General features: G+C 44.5%; 1 protein-coding gene across 2 annotated transcripts; it reads left to right on the top strand.

Annotated features, from left to right (window-relative positions):
• The first annotated feature begins 1,022 nt into the window (after positions 1 to 1,022).
• GRAP2 (GRB2 related adaptor protein 2) lies at positions 1,023 to 16,816 on the top strand. 2 transcript variants are annotated; one of them, XM_050892904.1, is made up of 5 exons: positions 1,023 to 1,100; positions 4,260 to 4,351; positions 6,703 to 6,822; positions 8,580 to 8,748; positions 15,669 to 16,816. In XM_050892904.1, the coding sequence occupies exons 1-5, from the start codon at positions 1,023 to 1,025 to the stop codon at positions 15,846 to 15,848; spliced, it is 639 nt and encodes a 212-aa protein (XP_050748861.1). In that variant the 3' UTR covers positions 15,849 to 16,816. The 2 variants fall into 2 exon arrangements, with proteins under 2 accessions (XP_050748861.1, XP_050748872.1); XM_050892915.1 differs by lacking the exon at positions 6,703 to 6,822.
• Positions 16,817 to 26,671: the final 9,855 nt, after the last annotated feature.

The following is a 26,671-nucleotide window of genomic DNA, read 5'->3' on the forward strand; positions in this document are numbered from 1 at the left end:
CATATGGTCTCTTTCTACGGCTTTCTGGTTAAGAGTGTTTTGGATCAGGCAAGTTGGCACTTCTCAAGCTGTAAAGTCTGGGTGTTTTTGTGAGAGGTGAGGTTAGGTAATGGAACCTTTCGCTTCAGGATCGTTGTTCCCACTCTCTTGATTATAGAATAATCTGTTGTGATTATAGAAGTGGTCCTGCTGGGGTACATCTGAGTTACATGAGCAGGAAGTGGTGAAGAAGTGAAGCTCATGTTGCTACTTCCCCTGCCACATCTGATCCGCTGATGAAAAGCGGGCTTTGGTTTGCAAGCTGTCTGGTACGTTTCAGGCTCCTGCGTTACTAACACTGAGGTAGGGTAAGTGCATGCCTTAAACTTGTCAGTGCTACAGTTTCACTCTCTGCCTGCTCCAAAATAGGGAATACAGCCTTTCTGCAAACAGTTTTTCCTGGCTGAAAGTTCTGGTCACCCATGCTAAGCTATCACAGAGAAAAGACTCTTTCAACCTTCAGTATTGTGGCCCCTGTCCAAGAAAAAATATTATTTATTGCAGGCTGTTCATTTTGTCTGCAATTTATCTCACTCTTGAGATAAAGAGTAAGTCACTGCAGAGGGCAAATGCATTCTTCTATTGCATGACAGTCACTTGCTTTATTGGGAACTGTGACAGAGTAGTGGTTGGTCTATACAGAAGGTTTTTCCCTGCTACCAGTTTATTTGGGTGATGTGTGCAAACTTCACCACGAGATAGCTGCAGAGAAAGAGATCTGTTGGAATAAGCATACACAATGGGTTGTTTGAACTACTGACTTGAGCTAATTATAGCCTCTTGGCCGTGCCATCTCTTTTACTTGCTAATGTCTTTCCATGTCTAGTAACTAATGTCTACCAATGGTTGGTGCATGCTCATCCATGTACAAATCACAGCATTGCCTATAAGCTTTCTAGAGGCTAGACTCAGCAGTCCCAGCAGCTCATAGATGTTGACAAGCATATACTTCTTCCAGCTTTGCTCTGCCACCAAGACACAGTATGGAAGCCATCGCCAAGTTTGATTTCAGTGCTTCTGGAGAGGATGAGTTGAGCTTCCAGGCTGGGGATATGCTGAAGGTAAGTGCAGCACCAGGCTTGACTAAACAGCATTTCTGAGAGTGCTGCCGTATCTTTCTATACTCCCATTTGCCTTGACAAAACAGATGAAGACAGATTTCTATAAACTGGGATACAAATGCAGGATACTTATCTCCCATAGGGCTCGCGATAGGTCAACCAACAATTCCCAGGTCACTTGAGTCTGTGTCCACTTCACTTGATTTTAGGTCCATAAACTATGGATTTAGTTGCCCTACAGTCCTCCAGTAGTCAGCAGGGAAGGATAAGTAGCCTTGCTGGGGCAGAGATCCAGTTCTTTGGTAGACAGATTTTGAGAGTCCTGTCTGTTTTCATTGACTATATAGGTAGTCTAGGGTGACTACCTTTAGGACGACTATGTTTAAAGGCAGGCAGGATGAGTGTGGTCCAGAGAGATTGTGGTCTTCCTTATTTCCAGCTCTTAAACTGTTTAAAAGATGCATGCATTATAGAACTTATATCTGACTTTTCACTGTAAGTAATTACTGTTAGTTGCCACAGGGGGTTTAGGCAATTGCAAATAGAAGAGGAAAAGTCCATGAGACAGTCTGTTACACACATAATGGAAGAGTTTAAGAGGTCCTGGGCTAATAATATTATGTACACCCTTGCAGGAATTTAGCGGTGGGGGAATGGCATAAGTAGCGTTGATCATATACAATACAGAGCACATGAGAGTCTCTTTAAAGTTGATTTGCATGTGTTATGGTAGAACAGTTCTTGTTAACCCTACCAAAGTCCCACAGATGAAGTCACACGCTGTTCCACCCTAATTATTTATCTTCTCAGCCCCCAGCGTAGCTATTCTGTTTCAGTTGAAGATGCCTGACTATAACTCCTCTCTAAGGCCTTAACTCCTCCACTGTCCAAAGGGATGATGTACACAACAATAGGATCTAAACCCTTGTTTGGCCAGGGAGCCTTCGCTACCTCCCTGTAGAGTCCCAGCTATTCCAGTTAATAACCAGATATTGGGTCTCAGCCTTACCTCTTCCATCACCACCATTTTTTATTTTATTGGCCTTTTAATTCTTGAAGCTTAGACAAAGCTGACGGCATCCAAAACTCATTAAGATCAAATACCAGGTTTTTCCAGAGAGCTATGAGAAGGTTCTGGAGAAATCACTGCCTCTCTTCAGTGTAGATGAACGCTCTCATTCCTAATTCTTCCTTAGGTCAAAAGTGTAGTCCCCATGTCCCTGTTGTCCCATGATCTTTATCTGATATCTTCTTCCTCAGGAGACTGTGGTTTCATCAAGTCCCTGGCTGGGATGATGGTGGTGGCCAGATCACTTTTCCTTCTGTTTCTCAGTTTCCCTTTCTGTAAAATCATTATAAGCTGGAGCTTCCTTTCAAAGTACATTGGAAACTACTGATGAAAAGTGCCAAATAACACTACACATCAGTAGTATTATTAGTTGTCACAGAGACTTCACTACCAGAAAAGTCAGACTGCCTCTTGCTTTAACGTCCTTGAGGTAAACAAAATAACACCTTAGCCACCCAAGCCATAGTAGCAGTAAATTAGCCTGAGAAACATCTCTCTTCTGGCATATGCATACATCCATTCATACCCTGTCATGAGCCCACTCCTGCTGCCTGCACAACCTGCTGGCTGTCTTTTCTGATTGATAGAGGAGATAAGATGAACAGTATTGATGTAGAGATTAGAAAACAGGAAACATGAGGCCCTCAACCAGCAGTGACAGGAGGAAATCCACCCTCTCACCCCCCCAACATCCTTCTCTGAGAAGATGACACACTGAGAGAAACCTGCCAGCCCTGCACCGAGAACCAGCAGGTGGGTCTTTCTGGAAACCTTGCTGCCAACAGAGCAGGGCCTGAGCATAAGCAGGGCGTAGCTATCATCCCATTTGGTTGGCCACAGCAGCAAAAAAGAGCCTTAAACCGGCACCCAGGGATGGGGGAAGCAGTGACTATACAAGAAGGGAACTCCACAGCTTTCTATTCCCCAATCTTTCTGTATCCAAATGCATAAAAAAGGCCTACGTGCCAGGCAAGGCAATGGAGAATTGGCCCCAGAGACAGTAACATCCTGTTGCCAACACCAAGCAGTTAGAATGTGCATTAGGCTCCCAAAAACATGACATTGGCTTACAAAACAAGTATTATTATTGTTAACAATAGATTTTAAATTAAGTCTTTTCCACTTGCTTTCTCCTTTTAAAACTGTCATGGCTCATGCTTTCAGACTCCTCTCCAAAACCAGGGAGAACAGAAACATGTTCTATTTCATAAAGTGGAATTCTGTCCCAGGAGTTGGAATGTTAAACAAAACACCAAAGACCACAACATTTGCAGTAAAATCATAATGTGGTTGTATTCCTGTCCTCGCTCCTCTAGTTTAGGGCTATATCAGGGGCCATCAGCCAGGGAGCAATGAATTTGGGCAGTCCCTGGTCAGCAGTGCAGTCCCTAAGGACCATTACAGTCAACATTAATGTGAGCACACTTGAAGCTGCTCCAGTGTGCTCTGTGGACTGGCTTCCTGCTATCCTACAGTCTCTTAGGTGTAATAGTGGCTTTAAAATACTTTTTACCTCCTTCTTTTATCTACCTTGGCAAAGCTCAGGGCAGCTGAAGACTTAACCCACTAAATAATCTCTTGTGAAATGACATGTGAGAGCACATGGTAACATCTGTGCAGTCATAACACACACACACAGATATAGCTGTATATCCCTCCATACGTGTACATGTCAGAGGAGTTTTCGCAGATTTTTTTTTTCCTCCTTTGTGAAACTGAGATGCTTCAGTACCAACTATTAAAAGCAGCACGGAGAATTCCTTAAACCCCTATTAAGTCCTTCAGAGCTGAATTTCTCCATTTCACAGACATCAGAGACATGCAGACAGCATTCCCAGCCACCTGGACAGGCATTCAGATGAAGGGATAAAGTTAACAAGCAATCCCTCTAATTCTACTCGGCTTTCTTTATTGCTTGCTTTGCTCTGAAGTGGTCATCAGCCACTAACCTTGCTGCACGGTGGGTGGGAAGTAGAGCATATGTGGAGTTCTCCGCTATTCTTACAAGAAATTGTAGGTTTCTGCCAGAATCTTGGTTACTTTTGCCTTTCTTGGGAGACAGGTTTATTCCATCCATCTCTCCATTGCAGGTTTTGAGCTCCCAGGAAGAGTGGTACAAGGCTGAGCTCAGAAGTCAAGAGGGCTACGTTCCTAAGAACTTCATTGATTTTCACGTTCCCCCGTAAGTGTCACGGAAGCTCTGTGCACCACCATTGCGCATTTCCACAGAGTGCTGTCGAGAGCATGTGTGCGTGCACACACAAAGGAAGACGTGACAGAGGAAGCACTGGTTATAACATACTACAAGTTAAGGCTGGCAAGGATTGCCATAATGCTATATGCAGTTCTGCCAGCGCACCTTATTTCTACCCTGAAGCATCCTCTGTTCTTTCAGAGCTGAATGGTTCTCAATGCTCTCTATCACTCCCAAGTGACCCCTTTGTTACTGTTGCTCAGAGGAATGTCACTGGGATGTGGCAGGAACCGCATTTAGATCTCGGACAGAAGGAGAATAGTCATGATGTGAAGTCTTAGCAACAGAGACAGAGGCTGATCACAAAAGGAAGAGCAAGAGATCTCTCTGAAAATGAATTATAAAAATGTAATTCCCTCCCCCCGACTCTTAACTACGTTAACTCCCTTTCCCCCACCCTGCCATCCGCATTCCCTCCCCCCCGCAAAGTGTGTGTGAGTTTCTCTCGACACACTAGAGGTCAGTGCAATGCTATATGAAATGTGACAGCGGGTGTTACTCACGGATTGACAGAGATGATAGACCAGACATGCCGCCCTGCTCCCACTCACATGCAGACACACACGCACCCCCACCCTTCTCCACGTTTCGTGACTGCACACCCAAACATAGATCTGTCAGAGGACAGGCATACCTTCATTTCTCTCTTCCCACTGAGCAGATGGCACTGCACTTTCAGGAAGGACGGATAGGTGTTTAAATGCATGTTAAATGTGCTGTCCGGCCCTGTGCCATAAATATGACAATGCATGGCATTTTTACAACCTTCTCCTTTCAGTTGGCAGAAATGTTCACTGCAGCCCCTTTAATTGTCCTCTTTTGAAAAGTGCCGCAGCATTTCAGGAGCGAACAGGCAGAGCATGCACCAAGACCAGTACTGCTAGCTGTAACACACTGCTGCCCTGAGCAGGCAAACTGGGAGTGTACAGTGATTTTGAGAGTACAAATAAGTGCCACTGTCCCCCTTGGAGGTGGCACTTACCAGCATTTTTGGACAAGCCAGCCTGCTTGGCTGAGCTGAAGGATGTTGTTAGTTTGCTGTGCAAATATGGGCTTGTACTTTTGGGCCTCAGGGGGACAAGATCTCCCAGTCAGTTGTTCTTGTTTGCTCTTTCACAGGGCTGTGGCATCACGCAGGGACACTAGCAGCTTCTTTTTTCACACACATTTTTCTCATGATGCTTTCTCTGTACAAGAGCTGTGAAGAAATATTTCCATTTTGACACTTTTCTAAGTAGCAGGTCTGCACTTTAAAGCAGTTCAGGCCAGATGCTAGAACCAGGTATAGGGAAGAAAGCTGTCTCCTGTTTTTGATGGGCCATTTTTTCCCATCTTTGTCTTGCCAAGTAATCATTGAGACCAGTTATCAATGCTGATTAAATTCTGATTTCCCTTTGCTAATGACACATAGGTAAACTGTGATGATAGTAAGGAGAAGTATAACGAAACTCAAAAGTGGAAATGACAGAGCTTATGAAACTATCAGTCCTTAATTTTAATGCAATACAGGCAATTAAGCATTATGTAAAAGCAGAAGACTGCAGACTGTACATCTTATTAGCTGTGGGGTGGACATATATTAAGTGTATATGATGATTTTTTTTCTCTACTGAAAAATTCCTATTGACACTGTATTATTTTACTATTTATGGTGACTTTCTTATTATTTGTCCAGTGCCTTATACTATCGTTTGTTATGCCCAGCTAAATTTACATAAGCGTGCTTATGTATTCTGTGTTTCTGCAATTTTGTGGTATTATAACTCTCGCAGGAACCAATTTATTAGTACTAAAACTTTCATGGCTTGCTTCTGCTAAAAATGTATGTGTGTCCCTTGCAATATATCCATCACAGTCCAGTAATTTTCAGTTTACCAAAAGCAATTTGATGTATATGTCTGAGAATTATGTGTGTATGTATATATAGATACATATTTGTAATTTAAAATTTCTTTGACTAACACCTTACTGTACTGTGCCTGTAATTACAGTTTCAGCTGAGTGTTGCTTCTTAGCAGGCCAAAGCTTATATTGTTCTCTTTGCATCTACGTGTTTTTACTGCTCAAAGAAAATGGTCTGCACCCATCAAAACCCTTTACATGGCCTTAGCATGTACATGGCCACTGGGAGTAGTCATGTGGGCTCCTCTGATCCTTTTGTTTTGTCTTTCCTCCACCCTGCTTATTCACATTCTCCCTACCCTCAACTTTTTTGTTCCTCACCTTAATTCAAATTCACATTCCTTATTCACATCTCCATGATTTTTCCCACTTGACAGCTGGTTTGATGAGAGGATATCCCGCCACGAAGCAGAGAACATCCTCATGAGCAAAGGAGTTGGCTCCTTCATCGTCCGAGCCAGTCAGAACTCTCAAGGTGACTTCTCCATCTCTGTCAGGTATCTGCTTCTCACAGCATTTTCCTGCTTCTTTTCCTGTTTAATGATGTCCCTAGCCTCCTCTTGATAGGATTCCTAATGTGATGTAGCCTCTTGGGAAGTTTGCATGCTGCCAGTCACTGGCAGTGCTGCTGTGTTGTGAATGAGAACAAATTAGGCATCAGATTCCCAAATGTTTCTGCCTCTTTTCAAGTGACACAGTGAATGCCCCATTCCAAAGCTGCATCCCCTGGTGACCTGCTTCTCTGAAAGAGCTGCAGCAAAGCAGAGTGGTACATGGAACATCTCCCACAGTGTAAAACATGTGCCTTCTATTTGTTTTAATTCCCTGACAGCTCTGGTTACTGAATCCAAGAATTCCACTACTATCCATTAAGAGATGACTATTACACTGTTAACTTATTTCCCAAAGGTCACTCAACAGCCATTGGACAGGAATGGCTTTTAGTTGCTTGCAGCCCAGCTGCATTTCCACAGCTTATTGTAGCCCAGCCCTTCTCAGAGCGTTTGCTTCAAAGCAGAACTCTTAAATGGTGGCCGGGTTCCCAATTGTCAGTCAAACAATTGATAACCAGTCTTAAATTAGAGTAGTGGTTAGCAATGTCTTTTCCAAGCAGTATGCACCTTCTGATTCAGGGAGCTCAAAAACTATCTGGGAGGAATGCAGGAAAACATTCTCATTACATCTCCACCAATAAACTAAGTACAGTCAGGCTCCTTCTCTGGCCCTGAGGTCAAGCAATGTGGCAGAGCTCAGATCCATATAGCTAAACCCTCTTCACCCCACAGAACAGAACAGCTGTATTCAAGCAGCTCACTGCAAGCAGTTCCTGGTCCACTCTGTCCCCCTAACCATGGCCCAGCACTATCTAGGGGAGGGCTTTTTGGTTTAGACCAAAACCATGCTAACACTTCAACAGCTTGTGTGACTATAGCACTCCAGGATAGCACTCACTCACTGCCTGGTCCCCATTTAGATTATTTGTGCAGATGTAGCCTCTGAGACAAGTGTTTTGTGTTCCTGGAGTTGCACAGAGCAAGGAGGTGGGTACCAAAACCAGATTACATCTGGTGCAAAGAGGAATTGTCCAAATCAGACAAGAGGTAAGAGGAGGGGAGTTGCAGGTGGGAAGCAGGGGCAGAAGGTTGAGACTGTTAATTTGGCTTGTAATAGCAACTAATAATTCCTTCTTTTTTTTTTTTCTTTTGGGTAGGGAGAATGACCAGTAGTAATGATATTACACTAGATGATATTATACAATTATAAAACTCAGTGTATGGCTTCATGTGACTATGTCTGCATGTAATGGTGATGCCCGTGGTGTGAAAAGTATAATACATCTCTTATAGTTAATGCAGACTGGACGTTAACAGGAACCTGCAGAGGCTAGTGGGTAGACTACAACTGCACCTTTGTCTCCTGTACAAAGTACGGAATAAAGCTATTAGCTATTTGTGGCCCTGACAGCTCCTCTGGCCTTTATTTCAAAGGAGAGGCTTTAAAACCCCATGCTTTGTTCTGATAGTGCTTTGTGACTGGGCAGCCCTGCGGCACTCCATGTTTGTAAGTTGATGAGTCTTTTGAAATACAGAGCCACATCTAGGTCCAGTACACACAAGGACTGCCATTGCTTTACTTTCCAGAAGTCTAGATTTGGCCAAGCAAGAAGCTTTGGTACCCTTCTGGAAAAGACTTTTTTAAAAAAGATAAAAGTGCAATCTGGTTGATGATCTCTTACTGTTCCAATTGGATCCAGGCATGAAGATGATGTGCAACACTTCAAAGTGATGAGGGATTCAAAGGGTAACTATTACCTGTGGACAGAGAAATTCCACTCACTAAACAAGCTGGTGGACTACTACAAGACGACTTCCATCTCCAGGCAGAAGCAGATCTTCCTGAGGGACAACAACCGAGAAGAGAAGGTAAACACAAACTATCCTTAGGAGTTTCTTAGTAAGGAACCTTTCTGTGGAAGGAATTCAGCCCATGAGAATGTCTTGGGGGGAGGGGGAGAGTCTGTCCTTGGAAACCCAGTCACATCACTACACTGGTGGGCCCTGCAACATAGATTTTTAGTGGATTCAGTGGTATGTACAGTTATATAATTGAGCAGAATTTTCTGATTCTGTTTTGGATAGCAATAGGCAGTGCTGTAAATCTGCATAGAGGTGCTTTGCTAAAGCTATGCTAAGGCCCCAGAGCTGAAATTCTAAGATGCCTTACACATCCAAGGGAAGCAGGACTTACCTTATTGAAATGCCTAGATTTCATAAGGGCAGGTACACAGCTGACTGGTAGGTTGTGTCTGAGAAGAATTTGAGTCTGGTTTCCTAGTGTCCTTGAATGCACCCAGAGTGTGGCTGTTATTACAGTTGAAAGTTCGTCTGCTCAGAAGAATCATCCATCTTCTGTTACCGAGCGAACACAGTAAGGAATGTGAAGGAACCAAGGGCAGAACCTGGAGCAGTGGCTGGTAGGAACTGAAAAGTACTGCTGAGAAGAACATAGCAGATATGGGAACAAGGTGTACATTCAGGGAAGATGTAGTAGATGTTTGAGAAGGCAGGGAAATCCCAGTCCAATGAATGCCTGGTTTTGTGCCAGGGGAACAAGCAAATGACACGGTAGAGGCTGCTATGCATTGTGCACACAGTACTGGGAGTGTCTGGTCACAGCAGTAACCAAAGTCCTGCTTTACTGGGAAACGGATTCTGGTATTAAATTACCAGGATGAGCAGGTAGAGGCAAGGCAGAAAGTACGTGACTTGCTCACTGCAGTAGTAAAGATTTATAGGCTGCATGTGGGTCATTCTTGCTGGCTCCAAAAAAGAGATGATACATTTTTCAGTCTGAAGAAGGGGCTTGTGTTGTTTCCTTCTAGACCACTTATGCAGTGGTCCTTCTAGACCACTTAAAAAATGCATTAGTAAGGTATAAAATAGAGGCTATGGGACGTATGAGAGAAAGATCACAGCAAAGAATTGTCTGGGGAAGGAGAAAGGAAGACTGTATGCATGTATATCAGTAAAACAACCTGTTTGGGCTGACTGTGAGCAGGAAGGGAAAGAGCATTTGCTCCAAGATGCAGACAGGCAAATGAAAGAACAGGAGTCAAGTTTGCTTTGGCAAACACTGTGTACATTTGTTATGGTGATGGGCTCAGCGGGGTATGTTTAGCACTCATCACAGTGGGGTTTCTGTTCACAATTCAAATTTCTAGATGCTACAGCCATATGATAAAATGATAGTAATATACAGATTTCAGTGCAGAGACAAATGAAGTCTAAGGGTAGTATTTCCAACAAGAGCTTGGCTCCTGTGCCAGTCCTCACATCAGTGGATACATTTTCAGCCCTGTCCTGGTTTCGGCTGGGACAGAGTTAACTTTCTTTTTAGTAGCTGGTACAGTGCTGTGTTTTGGATTTAGTGTGAGAATGATGTTGATAACACTCTGATGTTTTAGCTGTTGCTAAGTAGCGCTTATCTTAAGCCAAGGACTTTTCAGTTTCTCATGCTCTGCCAGCAAGCAGGTGGGCAAGGAGCTGGGAGGGAGCAGAGCCAGGGCAGCTGACCTGAACTAGCCAAAGAGGTATTCCATACCATGGAACGTCATGCCCAGTATATAAACAGGGGGGAGCTGGCCGGGAGGCGCGGATCGCGGTTCGGGAACTAACTGAGCATCGGTCAGCGGGTGGTGAGCAATTGCATTGTGCATCACTGGTTTTTTTCTTCCCCCCCCCTCTTTTGTTGCATTCCTTTTCATTACTATTATTATTATATTTCATTATTACTATTGTTAGTATTATATTTTACTTTAGTTATTAAACTGTTCTTATCTCAACCCACGAGTTTTACTTTTTTTTTCCTTTGCTTTCCTCCTCCTCACCCCACTGGGAGGGGGAGGGGGAAGCGGCTGCGTGGTGCTTAGTTGCTGACTGGGGTTAAACCACGACAAGCCCAGCACCTCCCATTGCTACCCACTCTTCAGATGGGGAATGGCTACAACAAAGATCTAAAATACAGGATTACTGATTTGTCCTTCTGTTCAGAGGGGCTTGATCTTTCCTTTGGAAGAGCCCCCAAGGTAGAGGGTAGTGGTAGTGATCAGTGTGCAACGATCACTAAGCTTCAGTCAAGGATGTGGTGGGAAGCAAAACCTGACCTCACTTTTGCGATCTTTCTTCCATCAGGAGAGGCATGGTGGGAGCCTGGAACGGATGGGCTGGGAAGGATTCCACCTGGGTGGAGCAGCTGGAGAAGATCATTCTTCTATATCCAAGAGATATGTAGAGCATCCTATCCCCATACTGCAGCAGCAACAGGTACTACCAGGAACGAGGGGCTGGGACGTCAAGCCCAGGCACATGAAACTTTGGCCTTAATTGCTTGGTAGCAAGTAAACAGTCACTTTGTCAAAAATCTGCATCCCTGAACCTGCTTTTTTAGGAAGCAGAGTCAGTTAGGTCTTCATATGGGAGTAGCAGTGATGATGGTGTCAGCCTGGGGAGCTCTTTGATGTGTAATAAATATATGGCTTTTATTTAGTTCTGAGATCCGTGACTGATTGACAAACCAGCAAAAAATAGAAGTCAGTGTACAGTGGCCCTTTCACTGGGAACCTGGGAGTACTCCTAGGGAGTTTTTGGGGCTCCATCCCAAAAACTGGAAAACAAGGAATGGTGTCATATTCTTGCTTTGCTTAGGAAAGGACATAAAGTATCATCCAGTGAGACTGCAGAAAAACACTCCCAAATCTTGCATGCACACACATACATAGTTTCAGGAACTTGTCTCTAGTCTGTAGGACAAATGAAACCTTGCTGCCTGTTCCTTTTTTCTGAGTTATGATACTGACATTCAGCACCACAAAACACATCACAGGGATGAGAAATGACTACAGTAACCCTAGGAGAGTTTGGTTTCCTTCAGAACATTCCTCCTTCTCCTCCCTATTCTGGGCCCTCTCTGCACTCTTTCATCTTATTGCATCCCTGATGTGTGAGGTTTCTTTACTCCTTTGCTTGCATAGGAATGGAGAGGCCAACAGCAGTACCTGGTGCTGTCTTCAAAGTTCTTCCTGATTAATTTTGAGGGAAATAATAGTTTTCCTAGGGTTTGCTCATGTCTTTAGCTAGAGACAGTGTAGCATCATCCAAGGAGAGGACTTGTCCTACTGAAAGGAAGAAGTCCAAAACCATGCCCCTTAAGGCATGAGAGCTCCCACATAGCAAGGCCAGCGACAACTGTGAAATGGTTCTTCTCTCATCAGACAAGCAGTGTTGCCTGTCAGGGGACCGCTGATGGAATAATACAGCTTCTGACAAAGCTGAGGGCCTGCACTCTTTGGAGCACAGTCTATGCATGAGTCACATTTGATATGGAGCAGAAACACTCATAGGAGTGAAGTGTCCATGTAGTAAGTCTTGCAGCTGCAAAGCCAGATTGAGTTCACTCACTTTCTGGCAGGGACAGGTGAGGTGCAAATTGCGCTCCAGTCTCAGCCAGTCTCAGCCAGCCTCAGCAACCTTTTAGGCTGACAAAGGCACAAGTGAAGACCATGGGAGTTTTTGGAAGAGTGGGTGCAAGAAAGGAAGCAGCAAGAGGGAGAGGACGAAAGCTGTTTACAAGCAACAGCAAGCACAAGCTGTTGTTCTTCCTCCCCTCTGTTGACACAGCTGATCAGACCCTGTGTCACTGAAGCACTGCTGCAACCTGAGCTAACAGGATAACAGATTCTGTCACACCGTTATCATAAAAAAAGCTTAGTGCATGCACTAAGGGCCTGGAGAGATGAAGACACTCAGCGCCTCTCAGCTGTGCAGACAAAAGAGAACTTGCTCCCTAGATGTTGCCTACTTCCTCTCTCCATCTGTCTGGGCTGATTTGTGTTGATATGACTTCAGATGTGTGGTCATATGCCTTCTTTTCTTTGAACCTGATTTTGTCTCTTTCGTCTTTGGTTAACTGGGCTACTGGATTCTCAGACTTTCTCCCTGCCCTTTACAGCATGGAGAAGCCCAAGAAAAAGTGAAGTAGTGAGTCCTCAGATATACAGTCAGCTGTGTCAGCATCGCTGCCATTCCACCAGCATATGGGACAGAGGAAGAGCAAGGAGTGGGCAGGACTGGGGCATAATAACTCCAGATTGGCAAAAGTCCCCTTGGCAAGCATGGCTTTTCACCTGTGAGTTAGAACAGCCTTAGGTTTTCTCCAAAAGTCCCAGAGGCCAAAAAAGCCCCTCTCTGACCACTTTTCCCAGCAGCTGTGGAATACAGCTGAGGACAGTTAACTTTCAACTTCTAAGAAGAAAAATCCAAAATAGAACAGTCTAAGGTGACCTCTTCCATGAGGGGCATTGCTTGCAGGACTGCAGCACAGGGACTGTATTGGAAGCAGACATCTAAGATGATTTACTTGAGGATTGGACCCTGACTCCCTGGCCACCAATGACTCTTAAAGCCCCTCATTTATACATCTCAGCATATACATGACTTTTCTCTTGCTGTTTTCTTTCTAGGATAGATATGGTGGGAGTCTGGACAGGAAAGATGGGCTGCATGGACTAAGGGATCACAGCCAAGGAAGTGCAGCAGCTATGCAACGGAGACACACAGACCCACTGCACCAGCAGACACCGGTAGGTGATGTACCTGGAAGGCCCCATCTGCCCAGCTCAATGGGTGCCTTAGCAATGGCCAAGCAGTCTGGGCAATGTCACCTGCACAGAGGCTGCATGAGGAATAGTGTATCAAGCCTGTCAGGACATATCTTAGAAGATGTTTCTGAGTCTCAAGACTCTGTCCCAGCCACTTGAACCTGCTTTTGGGGGCACTCTGAGGGTAGGACTACAGTGTTACATGAGCATAGTTCTAGGACTGCTCTCAAGACCAGTCTTAGTTAACATGCAGACTTAGTAGAAGAGGGAACTTAGCCTGAGCTCAACAAAACAGGCATCTAGGACATTGTGAATGAGCCCAAGCTCACCCATGGGTTTGGATCAAGCACAGGTCCAGTCCAGCAGAAGACATTTCTGAAAACCTAATGATCTTTCCTAGAAGGGCTTCACATCCACTGATCCAAGGGACTATCAAGTATCTTTGCCACCACAGCCAGGCCTTCCTAAGCACAGTAGCTAGATGTACAGTACTCTTTTTAAGTCCTGTGGAGAGTTGCCTCATGATACTGTGCCATGCTACAGTGCTCCTTCTGTCTTGCAATGCACTTGTAGTCACACTGTCTCTTCCACTACTTTTTGCTTCAGTCCTGAGAAGACCTGTCATCACTCATCACTCAGTTCTACTGGTCTGCACCCGGCACATCCTCTCGGACCTACTATGCCATCAAAGTGGGACTTACCTACTTGTCACCCTTATCTGTCAGAGCCTCTTAGCACAGTGGATGTGGGCATGTCTCTGTCTCTGCAGACATCTCAGACTGCTCCCCTACCTGGATCCATACCTGGCAGCTGACCTTAAGTAACCACCTGCTCTGCAAATTCCCACTATGTGAATGCCTGCATAGAGCATGGTGTCTTTCTCTGCCTCAACCCATGATTCCACTGCCAACTCCAAAGTATTTCTCCATCAGCTCCTAGGAGTTTGACCTAAGGCACGCTCCTCTTCCTTGAGGAAATGTACAGCTTAGCTCAGAACAACCAGAGAACGAAGGACAGCAGACTTTTCTCAAGTATGACAGAAAGAGGACAGATTGAATTAGGAAATTTGGAACAAACTGGGAAACAGGGACATGTCTTCTTTTGGCAAAAGTCCCAAATCTTTATTATAATCCAGCTCAAAATACAATGGCTTTTATCCCTCAGAGGCTGTGGCAATGAGTAACAACATGCCCTTTTGCCTGCCACACCCCATCAGTGATCTAGAAGCCACAAATGCAATTATAGGAAGGTCTATATGTCCAGCCACATAACTAGGAGCCATGTTTAAGCAGGGCCCTGAATGGAAGATTTAGCAAAAGTTAGTCTGTCTTCAAACAGATCTCTCCATCTGTGCCCGCAAAATATACCTCCCAAATTTTCCATGCCCCATGGTGTGGGTGCCAACAGTCTCCCAGAAAAGAAGCCTATGCTATGTCCTTTAAAATCTGATTTCTGGTCAAAATGGGAGATTGACTGCAAAGCCTCTTATGATAAAGTTCTTATAAGAAAAAAATCTGACCATAGTGCTCGTTAAAGTGCAAACCCAAAATAAACTGATACACCCAAACAGTTCCTAAATCCTTTTGATCTTAGGGGACTGATCTTGGGGAGAATGCAAAGAAGGCTTAAGACCCTCCCCTATGACCCAGAAGTGCCTGAAAGAGCAAGTATCATTCTTTACAATGTTCCCTAAACTCGCCTGTGTGCTGGCTCTCCTGATGTATCCCTTGTGTCCTTGGCCAGCAGAGGACTACCTTTCTATATCCGTACCAGCACAAGCTCACCTCCCTAGAGCCATTCGCTTATAGTGTACAGCCCAGCAGGACTCAGGCAGGAGCCCTTCTCTGTGCTCCCACAACTGGCTTCAAATGTGGCTACCACAGCTGATCTTACAGGGCAGAGGAGACAGAGCCATGTGAACACTATTTCCTAAGGACCTGCTCTCAGTCTGACTTTTCACATTATGGTGCGAATACCCATGAATATACTGAGGCTGCTGAGAACCCAAGCACCATCCCTTGGGCGTCCCAGTAAATTGGTCCCTCCTTCCTGGCATCTTGGCCACTTTCAGCATGGCTTGTCCTCTCTTAGTGAGGACACTGTACTGGGGCATAAGAGGGGTGACAGGAGGATGATCTTTAAGAGTTCTGGCTCATTGTTCCCTGCCTGTCTCTCTCTCCTTTCCAGCGAACGCTATGGGTCCGTGCCTTGTACGACTTTGATGCTATGGAGCATGACGAGCTGGGCTTCCGCAGTGGAGACATCTTAGAGGTCCTGGACAGCTCCAACCCATCATGGTGGAAAGGACGTCTGCGTGGGGAACTGGGTCTCTTCCCTGCCAACTATGTCACACCGGTGCCCCTGTGAGGGCACAGTATGCCCCAGAGGGCCATATTGAAGCTGCTCTTCTGACATGACAAGGACAGAGAGGAAGTGCATCTTCCCTTGCCCCCAGGACATACGGTGGTTTTGGTTTTGTCTTAATTTATTGGCAATTGATCTTTTGAAATGTTGGTATGAAAGGGAACCCTTTGAAGAGGATAGGAATTTTTTCCCCTATTTTTCACATCCGTGAAAGGGAGGGAGCAAAAATCCTGGACTGTTCATTGAGACCTTGCTGGATCCTCCCTGCCCTGTCACTTCTTTGGCTAAGTATTGATAACTTCCTGCAATTAGGTTTGTTCTGTGGAAATGCACCTCAGACAAGTCAGGCTTCAGTATTCAGGTAGCCCTACCCCTTCCTTTTGGATCTGGCAGCACTCATAGTCTCTTCAGGCTCCATTTCACCTTTCTTTCAGAAGCGGGAGGAACACCCAGGTGAATTAAATGATCATTGGTAATCACATTAATACTTCAGGTAGGGAAGGAAAGTGAGGGGGCCTTAGGCTGAGGTCCAAGGCAACCTTGACTTTTCTAAATAGTTTCTGGCTTACCCCTCTAGTACTTTCTGTGGGTATGGACTATATGGAGATACCAGATGAAGGGAAAGGATCCTGGAAGCTTTTGTACAAACAAACCAGTGGTGAAGGTATGGGAGGGCGAGAAGCTACTTTCTTTGCTCCTACTGATAGTCCTGCTCTTCTTTCTGCACCCCATAACACCACCTTGTCCCATTTTCAAGCTGCTCTCTAAGGTACTTCTTACACTTCTGTTAGACATCCTGGTTAGAGCAGGTCAGGCCCTTCAGTTAAATTAATATCCACTGGATCGGATAACAATTAATATCCCTCACTGGTTCCTTTTGTAAAACCGAATTGGGGAGGGGTTGGAGGGAAGAGGTTTTTCTGGTTTGGTGGCAGAAGTTCTTTCCCTGAGAACGTGGGGTGTTCAGGATCACTGTGTACACAACTCTGACTTGCTAGTGGAATGCCTCATCCAAAGCTGTTACTTTACAGTATGCAGAGAATAAAGTTGTGGCCATCAAATAGTCTGTTCTCTGTTCCAGTTTCTTTTGGATGCAATAAGGTAAATGAATAGGTTTTCAAATCATTGCTGAGTGAATGCCCAGATGTGATACAAATATACTGCAAATGCACAGTCAAAATGATCCAAACCCTGTGAAGGAGACACTGCTACATAACCACTGCTCAGGCAAGTTGATATTAAACAAGCTGCCTGAATTTTTCACAACATGTGGGACCTCGGCAGTCAGCAAGGAAGTGATGATTTATCATTCTTGGGAAAGAAAGAAAGAAAAGGCAAGTGAAAAACTCTAAAAACAAATCAGACCCAGCAAGAAAAATGTTCTTATCTTTTGTTAGTCCCAGTGGGAGAAAAATAATCCAGGAAATAGGTTCTTGGTAAAGTCCAATCCAATGTGGCTGGCCTAAATAAAGCTGCCAGCTAGATAGAGTATTAGCAGAAAAAAAACACTCAAATTTTTGAGAATTCCACCAAAAGCAGATTATTAATAGGTGATGTAAAATGAGAATAATTAACAAGGCATATAAGCTCTAAATAGAATAGAAAACTTTGACAGACACGTTAAGAGCTTATCTCCGTTGGCTACCAGGGTGGTTCAGGAAATGGAGAGATACCATATGACTTCCTGGGCTGGACTTGGCCCTGTTCTCTTGCAGGAGCTCTGTTCTGGGCCTTTAGCATCTCCTTTTGAAGTGAAGTGCATGAGGCTTCTTTTGGAACAAGCTACCTTATTATTGCATTGGTGTGAGGCTGTAACCTCAGTGACTCCACAGTTTGAAGAGTGTTTTGTTGTGATTCGCACGTTTTGCGGTTGTTTGGGTTTTTTTGCTAAGGTAATACCAAATTTGGAAGAGAGAGGGTTAATATTTAGTGAGAGAGAGGATTAAGACCAGGGGAAGATGGAAGCAAAGAAACCAGAGACCAGCGAAGGCAGAGGAGGGATATGAATGATGAATCTTTCATATTCAGGTCTGGCTGAAACAGAAGAAATATGTTCACCCTTATTCCCACCATGTCAAATCATCTTTCAATTAATTCTTTTTTTTTATTAGTTACTTTTAAAATTAGAAGCAATGTCTCCTTTTCCTCTCCTCAGCACTCTAAAGACCCTCTTGGTAGTGAAGATGTAGTTGCACAAAATTAATTGAAGATAATGCACTTAGCAGTTTGATAGCTCTTCACACATTTGAAACCCCTTTACAGAGATTAACTAATTAAGCAAGTCTAAGTAGTACATTGTAAGTACCCCCATGTTAACTCATGATTCGTTTGAGGAAGAGGTAAATTTTCACGTGATTTTTTTAATTGATGTTTAAGGAATTAATACTTAAGGTAATTAGCATTAAAGGAGTGCATGCTAATTATGGACAACATACCAGAACCACAGTAAAATGATGATTTCCCATTATGAGCAGCACCTAATGACACCAAAATTACTAGGAGGCAAAGGTATCATGGCATCTGTGATAACTATACTAGTGCCATGTTCTGCACTGCCTCGTTCAGCTGGCCAAGCTTTGGTCTGCACGACCCAGTCTCGCTTGCCTCTGCTTTTGTCCTTGCCTGCTCCCCAGAGTAGAGGCAGCGCTACCTGCATTTACTGTACATACCAGCAGCTGGGAGGCACAGGCATCAGGCTGCATTTTTTGTACCCTCCCACAGTAGAAGTTGTTTTCCTTCCAGCAAAACAGATGGCCCTTCCCAAGTCAATGGAGTCTCTGGGTATAAGGAGAGGTGTGGGCAAAGGGGGGAGTTTTGCTGGGGTAGAAGGTGCTGTAGCCACAGGATGGAGGCGTTTTCCACGCCCCGTGCCATTTTCTGCGGTAGTCTGCCCATGAAATGATACCTCCCACAGATCAGGTCACTTAATAAGGAAAAAGAGAGAGAGACACTCCTCTCCTCCACCCATATATCCTGCCAACCTTCCTGCTCCTTCTTCCAACAGGTTTTAATTGTAACACAATCCTTGCTAATATTGTGGTGCTTCACTTACTCCTGTGCTGTGAAAACCTCAGATTCTATCGCCCGTGCAAGAGGCATGTGTTAGCAACGTAGGACAGGAGCCTTGAGATGACAGTGTGGTGCACTGAGTTTACCTGACATTTGTCAATGTTTCGTAAAGAACTAACCCTCCAGAACACATCCTGAGAGAGCCTACTGTGAAACCAAAATGGGAAGAAATACAGAGGAACCCAGACAAGTATTTTGTTTGGTATTTTTCTTAAGCAAGAAAGACAGTTCATGAGAAAAGAGATTGTAAACAGAGATAAAAGTAGGAAAAGTATGTAGGAAGGCAAACATTATTATAACAAATGAAACAGAGGAAGCTGGACTTGCACATGGAAAAATAAGTTTGATGAGCACCGCTGAGCTGTGCTTTCTCCTGTCTGAATGAACTTTTCGCCTACATTCTGCTGCAGATCCGTATTTTGTTTAGAAATGTCTCTGTGATTAATAAGGCTGAGTGAAAAACAGTAAATGGAAATCTTCTTTCATGCGAAAGCTGTCCAGGAGGTTTTCTGTGCCACAAAATAGAGATGTCTCTGTCTTGGTGCACATGCTTACTGTAACAGCTGCACTCACTGGAGCGCGCTACAGAAACAACAGGAACATGGCTGGTCCCCATCTGACTGCTGACAGAGTAAGAGCACCAGGGAGGCGATCCTCAGTGCTGCCACAAAGTCAGCACCTTGTTAGGCTGCTAGGCCAGTCCCTCCCAGTACCAGGGGTAAAACAAGTTCCTGGGTTGTTGTTTTGGTTTGGTTTTTTTTTAATTTAAAGTAGTTCTCAGTTTCAGTGGGCTGTGCAGGAAATTTGGAGCTTTTCACAACAGGCACCAAGGATGGCAGAAGCAAAAGATCCAGCAGCCAGGACCATGTGGTCAGGAGAAATCAGCCTTGAACAGCAATGTGGTATCAGCTGGGGCATTTTGCACTGCAGGAGCAATGCCCCAGCAGCTTTAGTCCAGCAGTGAGGTGAAGGGTGAGCTCTACCCTGAGTGGGAAGCAGCAGTTCTTTAATTATATCAATGTCACATCATAGGGACAACAAGGATGTCTCGTGGGACAGAAATGTGGCCATCTGGGCTAGGGCTGTGCTCAGACTCTTGCTCTGCTTCTGCAGCTCTCTGCTAAGGAGCCTGGGTTACACCAGACTAGGTGTGAGAAGTATTTGGCAGTGCTGTTCCTTCCAATGCTGCCCATCCCTGCCCAATGCCACCAAGAAGCCTACCTGCGCCTCCCTGCAGCTGCAGCCCATCACCTTGCTGTCCCTGGCTGCACTAGAAAGACCATCGCGCAGCTTTTGCCTCTGTGCTGATAGAAAGTCCTCTGCAGACATCTCATTTCAAATACTTGTTCAAAGCAGTTGGCTTAGCTGCTTTTAAATGAAACCCTATAGAGATCAGTAGAAACCATTAGCGTTCCCTAGATGACCCTGGCAGTAACATTTACTGGTTAAAACATACACATTGACTAAAGAGCTTCTGACACCCATCCACTCCCTGCTGCTGAAAGCTTTGCATTTCAGTCAGGAACCATGAACTGAGTGTATGATAAAGCCTTTAACAGCACTGAGGAAGAGGGCAGAGCATTGCCAATTTCTCCAATTTTTAGAGGCAGCTTTCATGTGACAGACTTCAGGAGCCTTAATTTGCATCAAACGCAAAAGAAGTTTGTTACATAAGCAGAACTGACAGTAGAAAACAGCCAAGGACTTATCTGCGAGCTACAGGACAGCAGGGAAACAGGCGAGTGAGCAGGAAAAGTTCACTGACCTTTGTGCAGAGGGAAAATTCAAAGGACATTGTCTGCTGTCATTGTGCAAGTGAGAGCCACTTGGCGGATGTCCAGCTTGCTAACATGCAAATGCAAAATTTCACAAATGGCAGGCGTGCAGGGATCCTTGTAGACATGCAGAAATAAAATTAGCTCAGGCAACAAAGGGAGGAAGAACAAACAAACAAATTAAAAGATCTCTAGATATCTTGCGGCTGCTCCCCGCTAGTCCAAGCAGGCTAATTTCCACCAGGATTTATGAAAGAGATAGCCATGGCAAGTTTGTTTGTCATAAATAAAAATGAGAGCAAATCTGTGGGGAAAAAAATGCAGTTTAGGACATGAGTCTACTACTGTGCACTTAAAGCTATAAAATGGTGACATGACTGAAGTTCAGTTCCCTGTTTAAGAGGTGCTTCTGGGAAACCATTCAGTGATATCCAGCCACAGATAAAGAAAAGAAGAAAAAAGAAAAGGGGGGGGGGGGGGAAGAGGTACCTTCTCTACTGATCTAGCGGTCATTTGCATTGTATCTTTTATGTCTGTGTTCTACTGAGCATGTCTGACTCAGAACATAACTTCTTTGTGGTACTGGCCAGTCCCTCTCCCTTGTCCAGTTCCAAGAACGGTGCTACTGCATTGCCAACAGATAATAACAAACAGCAGGAACCAGTCCGCAGTGACCCTTCTCATGACTGAATGTTTTCTGCCAGGTGCAGCACACCAAAAGTTTGGTTGCAAAATGCTGAATTAGAAGTAGACTGCATCAACCTTTTTTTTTTTTTTTTTGTTGGTCTTATCAAAATTTATGGGGGAAAAAAGGCAACTGCAAGTTTGCTACCAGCACCAAGGGACTGGGGAACTGCCCTTTGCTCTGCCCCTTCTAGAGTAATTTTCATCGGAGCTGAATGCATGTGTACCACCGACAGCTCATTCTGAAGTAGCAGCTTTTTACACTCACTTGGCAGAGGTGTGAATAAGAGGGATATGCGGCAGCAGAGAATCAGCTCTCTGTAGTTGCATATCTATATATCTGAGCTTGCCATTGTGATGGCAGCTATTTGCCTGTTATCGGATGAAGATGGTCTGCTCATAACAATGGCCATGATTTCATCAGAGCAGGTGAGTCAATCTAACAGCTCACTGCCACCCTGCAGAAAATGATCCACTTGTTTTTTGCCGGGTTAATGAGTTGAGTCAGCTCACCGAGGGCAGCATAAGTAGGCCCAGAGCCAGTGCAGGGGGAGCAGTGGGAATGGACAGCCAGGAGGGGAAAGGGTAAGACAGCACTTCCCAGTCCTGGCAGCAGGAGCTATTAGATCACCTCATCCTAGGCTGCAGACTCAGCAAAATGAAAACTTACTTGGCATTGAGGTTGCCATAATGCCTTTAGATGAGTAGGGAATCCTTTCTTTAAAGCTTGTTTGGGAGATCAGGGTGGGGGCAGGAAAGGGGGAAAGAACTCAGATCTACAAATAATGTGTCCTACATCTCCTCTGTGGAAGCTCACGGAAAATCTTTTCATTTAAGCAGCAAAGCTATAAGAGTTTTTTTTATTTTTTGGACTGTAAATTAAAGCAGGAAAAAAACTAATTCCTAACATTAGGAATTTTACAACAGTAAAGCTCTCAGTCATTCAAGCTATTATCAACATTACCTCTGAGGGGAATGGACCATGCACAACAGTTTTCAGGAGGAAAAAAAAAAAAATAGCAAGAGACACTTTGCTGCCCTGTGAAATAGCTAAATTAGTGCCGCTTGTTGCTGATGCTTCTCTTTCTGGGTGGGGTGCAGCTATCAGTCATGTTTATCAGGTTGGAGAGCACACCAGTGCTTACAAGTTTAAATCTTCAGCATCAGCTGACCAAAATGATAGCTGCATATTCTCATTTAAAATGTGCATGACTTAAAGAGCACAGACATTTCGCAAGCACTTACACAGCAGAATGCACTCTGGAACACCAGTTGTAAACATCTTGAATTCAGGACTCCAAAAATAAGAGGTAAGGCTTCAAGACACACAAATGGGTGGTTTGCACTGACTTTAGACAAATTCTGACTAAAAATAAAACGTGCATATTTAAAAGAGAAGGTTCATAACCACTTGAACAGCATAGGAAGCTTGCTGTGGTCTCTACCACACAGTCTCCAGCTCAAGGCTGGCAAGAGGGCTGGATACAAGATTTACTGGGTGAAATACTCTGGCCTTGGTTATGGGAAGCCGGAGAACATGGTCACGACTGTCCCTTCAGTCCTCTGAAGCCTTTGGTTCTGCCAGTGGATTGAAGGCCACTTCAATGATGAGAGATACCATTACTAACAAAAGACTGGTGGTTATTGTATATTAAAACGTAAGTACATTTTAAGTCCATGGAGCTATTCTGACTTTTACCAGCTGAGGTTCTGCCTCGTTATTCCAGAAAGAGATCATACTTTAATTTGATAAGATCTTCATGTAGGGAGCCAAAGGGTGTGGGTAGTGATTTACTCCTCTTTGAAATTATAATTATCATCTTTCATCTATTTAAAGAATCTTTATATTTACCTGTGTAAGACAGTCTAATATGGTCAAAGCCTCGTGGTTTTCTTTTCTCATGACTCAGACAAAGCTGACCACAGCTCCAAAGCTCTTCTCAACGTACTCTTCATATTATGCTTTATTGTTTCTACCTTCCTTACTTCTGCAGCTTCCAGCTTATTGAAAAAGCTGCTGCAAAAGGGGGTTTTTCCAGCCGTGTCTGTACACGGAAAATGTGTCATTTAGGAAAAACAGCTGGTTAACTTAGAGCTAGTTCAGCTCAGTAAATAACTCAAGCTGGTGACAGTGGCATGACTGTTTCACAGTAAGTGGTCAAGCCAAGCACCCTGGATGGATGCATGCAGTCCACACAGCAGCAGTGGAGGACACTGTGTTTGGTGGAGGCCTGTCCGGTGTAGAATAACAGAGCTCACAGGGGAGTCAGTGAAGAATGACTGTGTTGTAAATGTACCTAAATGAGTATCCCATGTAAAGAAGAGCTAACATTTTGAGGAATACAGTGCCCAAGGAGGCTGAAGCCTAGCATATACAAGACACGTGTTGTGTTCAGAGAGCATTAACCAAGACTGACTAACCCATTTTTAATGCAGCTGCCTTTTGTTCATGCAAAATTCAAATTTATGTTGAGCATCCTGTTACTTAGAGCGTGGGTGCAAAACTCTTTCTAATAGGATGTGTACTGCTAGTATAGACAAGGCTTGGCTGGCTCAGCACTGCGATCACATCAACCTCCTATTTGCATCCTGCCACTGTCTCCCTTTGCACTCCCACATTAGCTGGAAGCTCTTGTCTTCATCATCGTAGCTTCTAATTCCTTCCTCCTGCATCCGTAGCTCAAATGCTTCATTATGATCCTGGAATTCATTCTACAGTGTTCCTAAAGTTCACCATCCCCATCACCACCTCTCTCAAGAGTGTGTAGATTTGTAGATTTGCTTTCCATTTCATTACACCTATCATGGACATTAGCACACTCTCTTTTTTGTGTGTGTGTGTATGTGTGTAAGTTTTTCTAGTATTATTTTACTATTTATTCTTACTACTCCCAGGTTGCTATAAGGCCTTGGGAATGCTAAATCCAGACCAAGACCAAGGCCTTGTAGTGCTGGCACTATGGCCATGCCCCAGAGCTCTTGCAGCTTCCAGCTAGTGATAAGAGGTGGGTACAGGCAAGTAGACAGGAGTAGCACAAGGAAGCAATGAGGCAGGATAGATCACGGTGATGGCCAAAGCAGCAGGCATTCTTGACTCATCTGAACATCTTGGTGCATGTTATATGACTAAAGTATTTCCCTCCCTGACTTGAAAACCCTTTTAAGACTTGTTTGTGCTACAGGACCTACAGCAGCACAACTATGCAAGTAATAACTCCACTGTCAGTGCTCCCTGGTGCTGCCTTTCTCTGCTCTCACAGCTTTGCTCCCAATGAAGCAGTGTGGTTTCCCCATGTCCAGTGAATGGGGCAGGGGGAAGCTGGACCCCTCTAGACGTGCATAGACATGGGCAGCCAGTCCACGTGCTGTGAGTCTGGCATGGCTTTGCCAGCACAGGTGCTCCACTGGTGGTCTGATCCTTTAACCCCCAGATAAGAGCACCGAGGAGAGAAGAGTCCATAAAGCAAAGACCACTCATCTATATAGGACTGCAGTTTTTACCTGGAACAATCATTTTGCCTCACCTTGTCAACCTATAGTTTGTAAGACAGGGTTGGCCTTCCCTCCCTGTCTGCACAGCACATAGACACTCAGGTCATGAACTAGTCTGGAAGTTTGGGTCGCTCCTATGGCATGAATGATTGATTGCAATTAATAAGGGATGAAGCTGAGAGGACCCCTGTGATGCAGGAATCCAGAGTCAGCAGGTTTGGCAGAACTCTGTGAAATTTCAACCTTGGCATCAATGTCTGTGTTTTAGGAAGCAGCAGCCTGTGCTGGCTCAGTGGCAGAGCTCAGACAGCAATTAGAAATAAAAAAGTAACGTATGCCAACTAAGGGGGAAAAAAAAAGGGACCGCAATTGTTCTAAAGCAGAAATTATGAAATGTAGAAAACTGACACGGAAAACCGAATACATCAAGGACACAACCCTGGCTAGAAAAGCTAAAAACAGTAAAGGATATTAAGAAAATCTGGAATAGGAAAAACTCTAGCAGTGATACAGACTTAATATTTTTATTGATACAGAGAAGACACGGGGCATTTGTCAGTTTTTATGGATGTCCTGGTTTTGGCTGGGATAGCGTTAATTTTCTTCCTAGTAGCTGGTACAGTGCTGTGTTTTGGATTTAGTGTGAGAATAATGTTGATAACACTCCGATGTTTTAGTTGTTGCTAAGTAGCACTTATCTTAAGCCAAGGACTTTTCAGTTTCCCATGCTCTGCCAGCAAGCAGGTGTGCAAGAAGCTGGGAGGGAGCATAGCCGGGGCAGCTGACCCGAACTAGCCAAAGGATATTCCATACCATAGAACATCATGCCCAGTATATGAACAGGAGGGAGTTGGCCGGGAGGCATGGATCGCTGCTGGGGCATCAGTCAGCGGGTGGTGAGCAATTGCATTGTGCATCACTTGTCTTTTCTTGGGTGTTATTTCTTTTTTTTGTTATATTCCTTTTCATTACAGTTATTATTATTATAGTAGTAGTAATAGTAGTAGTATATTTTATTTTACTTTAGTTATTAAACTGTTCTTATCTCAACCCACGACTTTTACTTTTTTTCCTCCTCCTCCTCCCCATCCCACTGGGAGGGGGGAGGGCAAAGTGGCTGCGTGGTGCTTAGTTGCTGGCTGGGGTTAAACCATGACAATGGAATAAGTAATGTATATTCATCTTGGCAAACTCTGTCCTATAGCTTTGTCCCCAGTCCCAACCAAAACACAAGGGGTGAAAGGAAGACAATATGGAAGTCATTTGCCTGGGCATATCTATGCTGAGAGAGGATGTGACAGGTTCATAAAATAAGACAGGAGGACCGACAAAGGGGGAAGACGATAGTTTTCATTGAACCATGACTCCCAAATCCATGAGAGCCTCAGTGTCATGCTGAATGGAGGACAATGAAATGGGAAGTCACAAAGGCCCAAATCCTTACAGAGGTCTTTATTTTCACATCCAATTTCTTTATATTAATGGCATCTAATGCCTATTAGTTGCAGTGGAGCTCCCTTGCATAAGTGGGAGTTCAATGTCTAACTACACTTGAGGATCTGACCCTCCAAAACAGACCCCACCAGACCCTGCAGAGTCCCTGGAGCCTCTGCTGCTGCTGCGGGGGAGTACCGCGTGAGATCCTGTTCCCACAGTGGAGGGGAGTTGCTGCACACAGGATACTCTGGCACAGGCTGCTGACATCCTGGATCAAAGTTAATTACTCGTGTCTTCATTTTCGTTCTCTGGCTTTCCCACTAATGTGTCTTCCATATTTCTATGGTTTTGTGTGCGCGGCCGCCTGCG

Source organism: Gymnogyps californianus, chromosome 1 (genome assembly GCF_018139145.2).
Source record: "Gymnogyps californianus isolate 813 chromosome 1, ASM1813914v2, whole genome shotgun sequence".
Lineage (NCBI taxonomy): Eukaryota > Metazoa > Chordata > Aves > Accipitriformes > Cathartidae > Gymnogyps > Gymnogyps californianus.

What these genes read in the sequence shown, in the direction of transcription:
- GRAP2 (XM_050892904.1), top strand. Translation starts at nt 1,023, where the DNA reads ATGGAAGCCATCGCCAAGTTTGATTTCAGTGCTTCTGGAGAGGATGAG. An exon ending in AGGCTGGGGATATGCTGAAG is followed by an intron (nt 1,101 to 4,259) that starts GTAAGTGCAGCA and finishes TCTCCATTGCAG; the next exon opens with GTTTTGAGCTCCCAGGAAGA. An exon ending in ATTGATTTTCACGTTCCCCC is followed by an intron (nt 4,352 to 6,702) that starts GTAAGTGTCACG and finishes CCCACTTGACAG; the next exon opens with CTGGTTTGATGAGAGGATAT.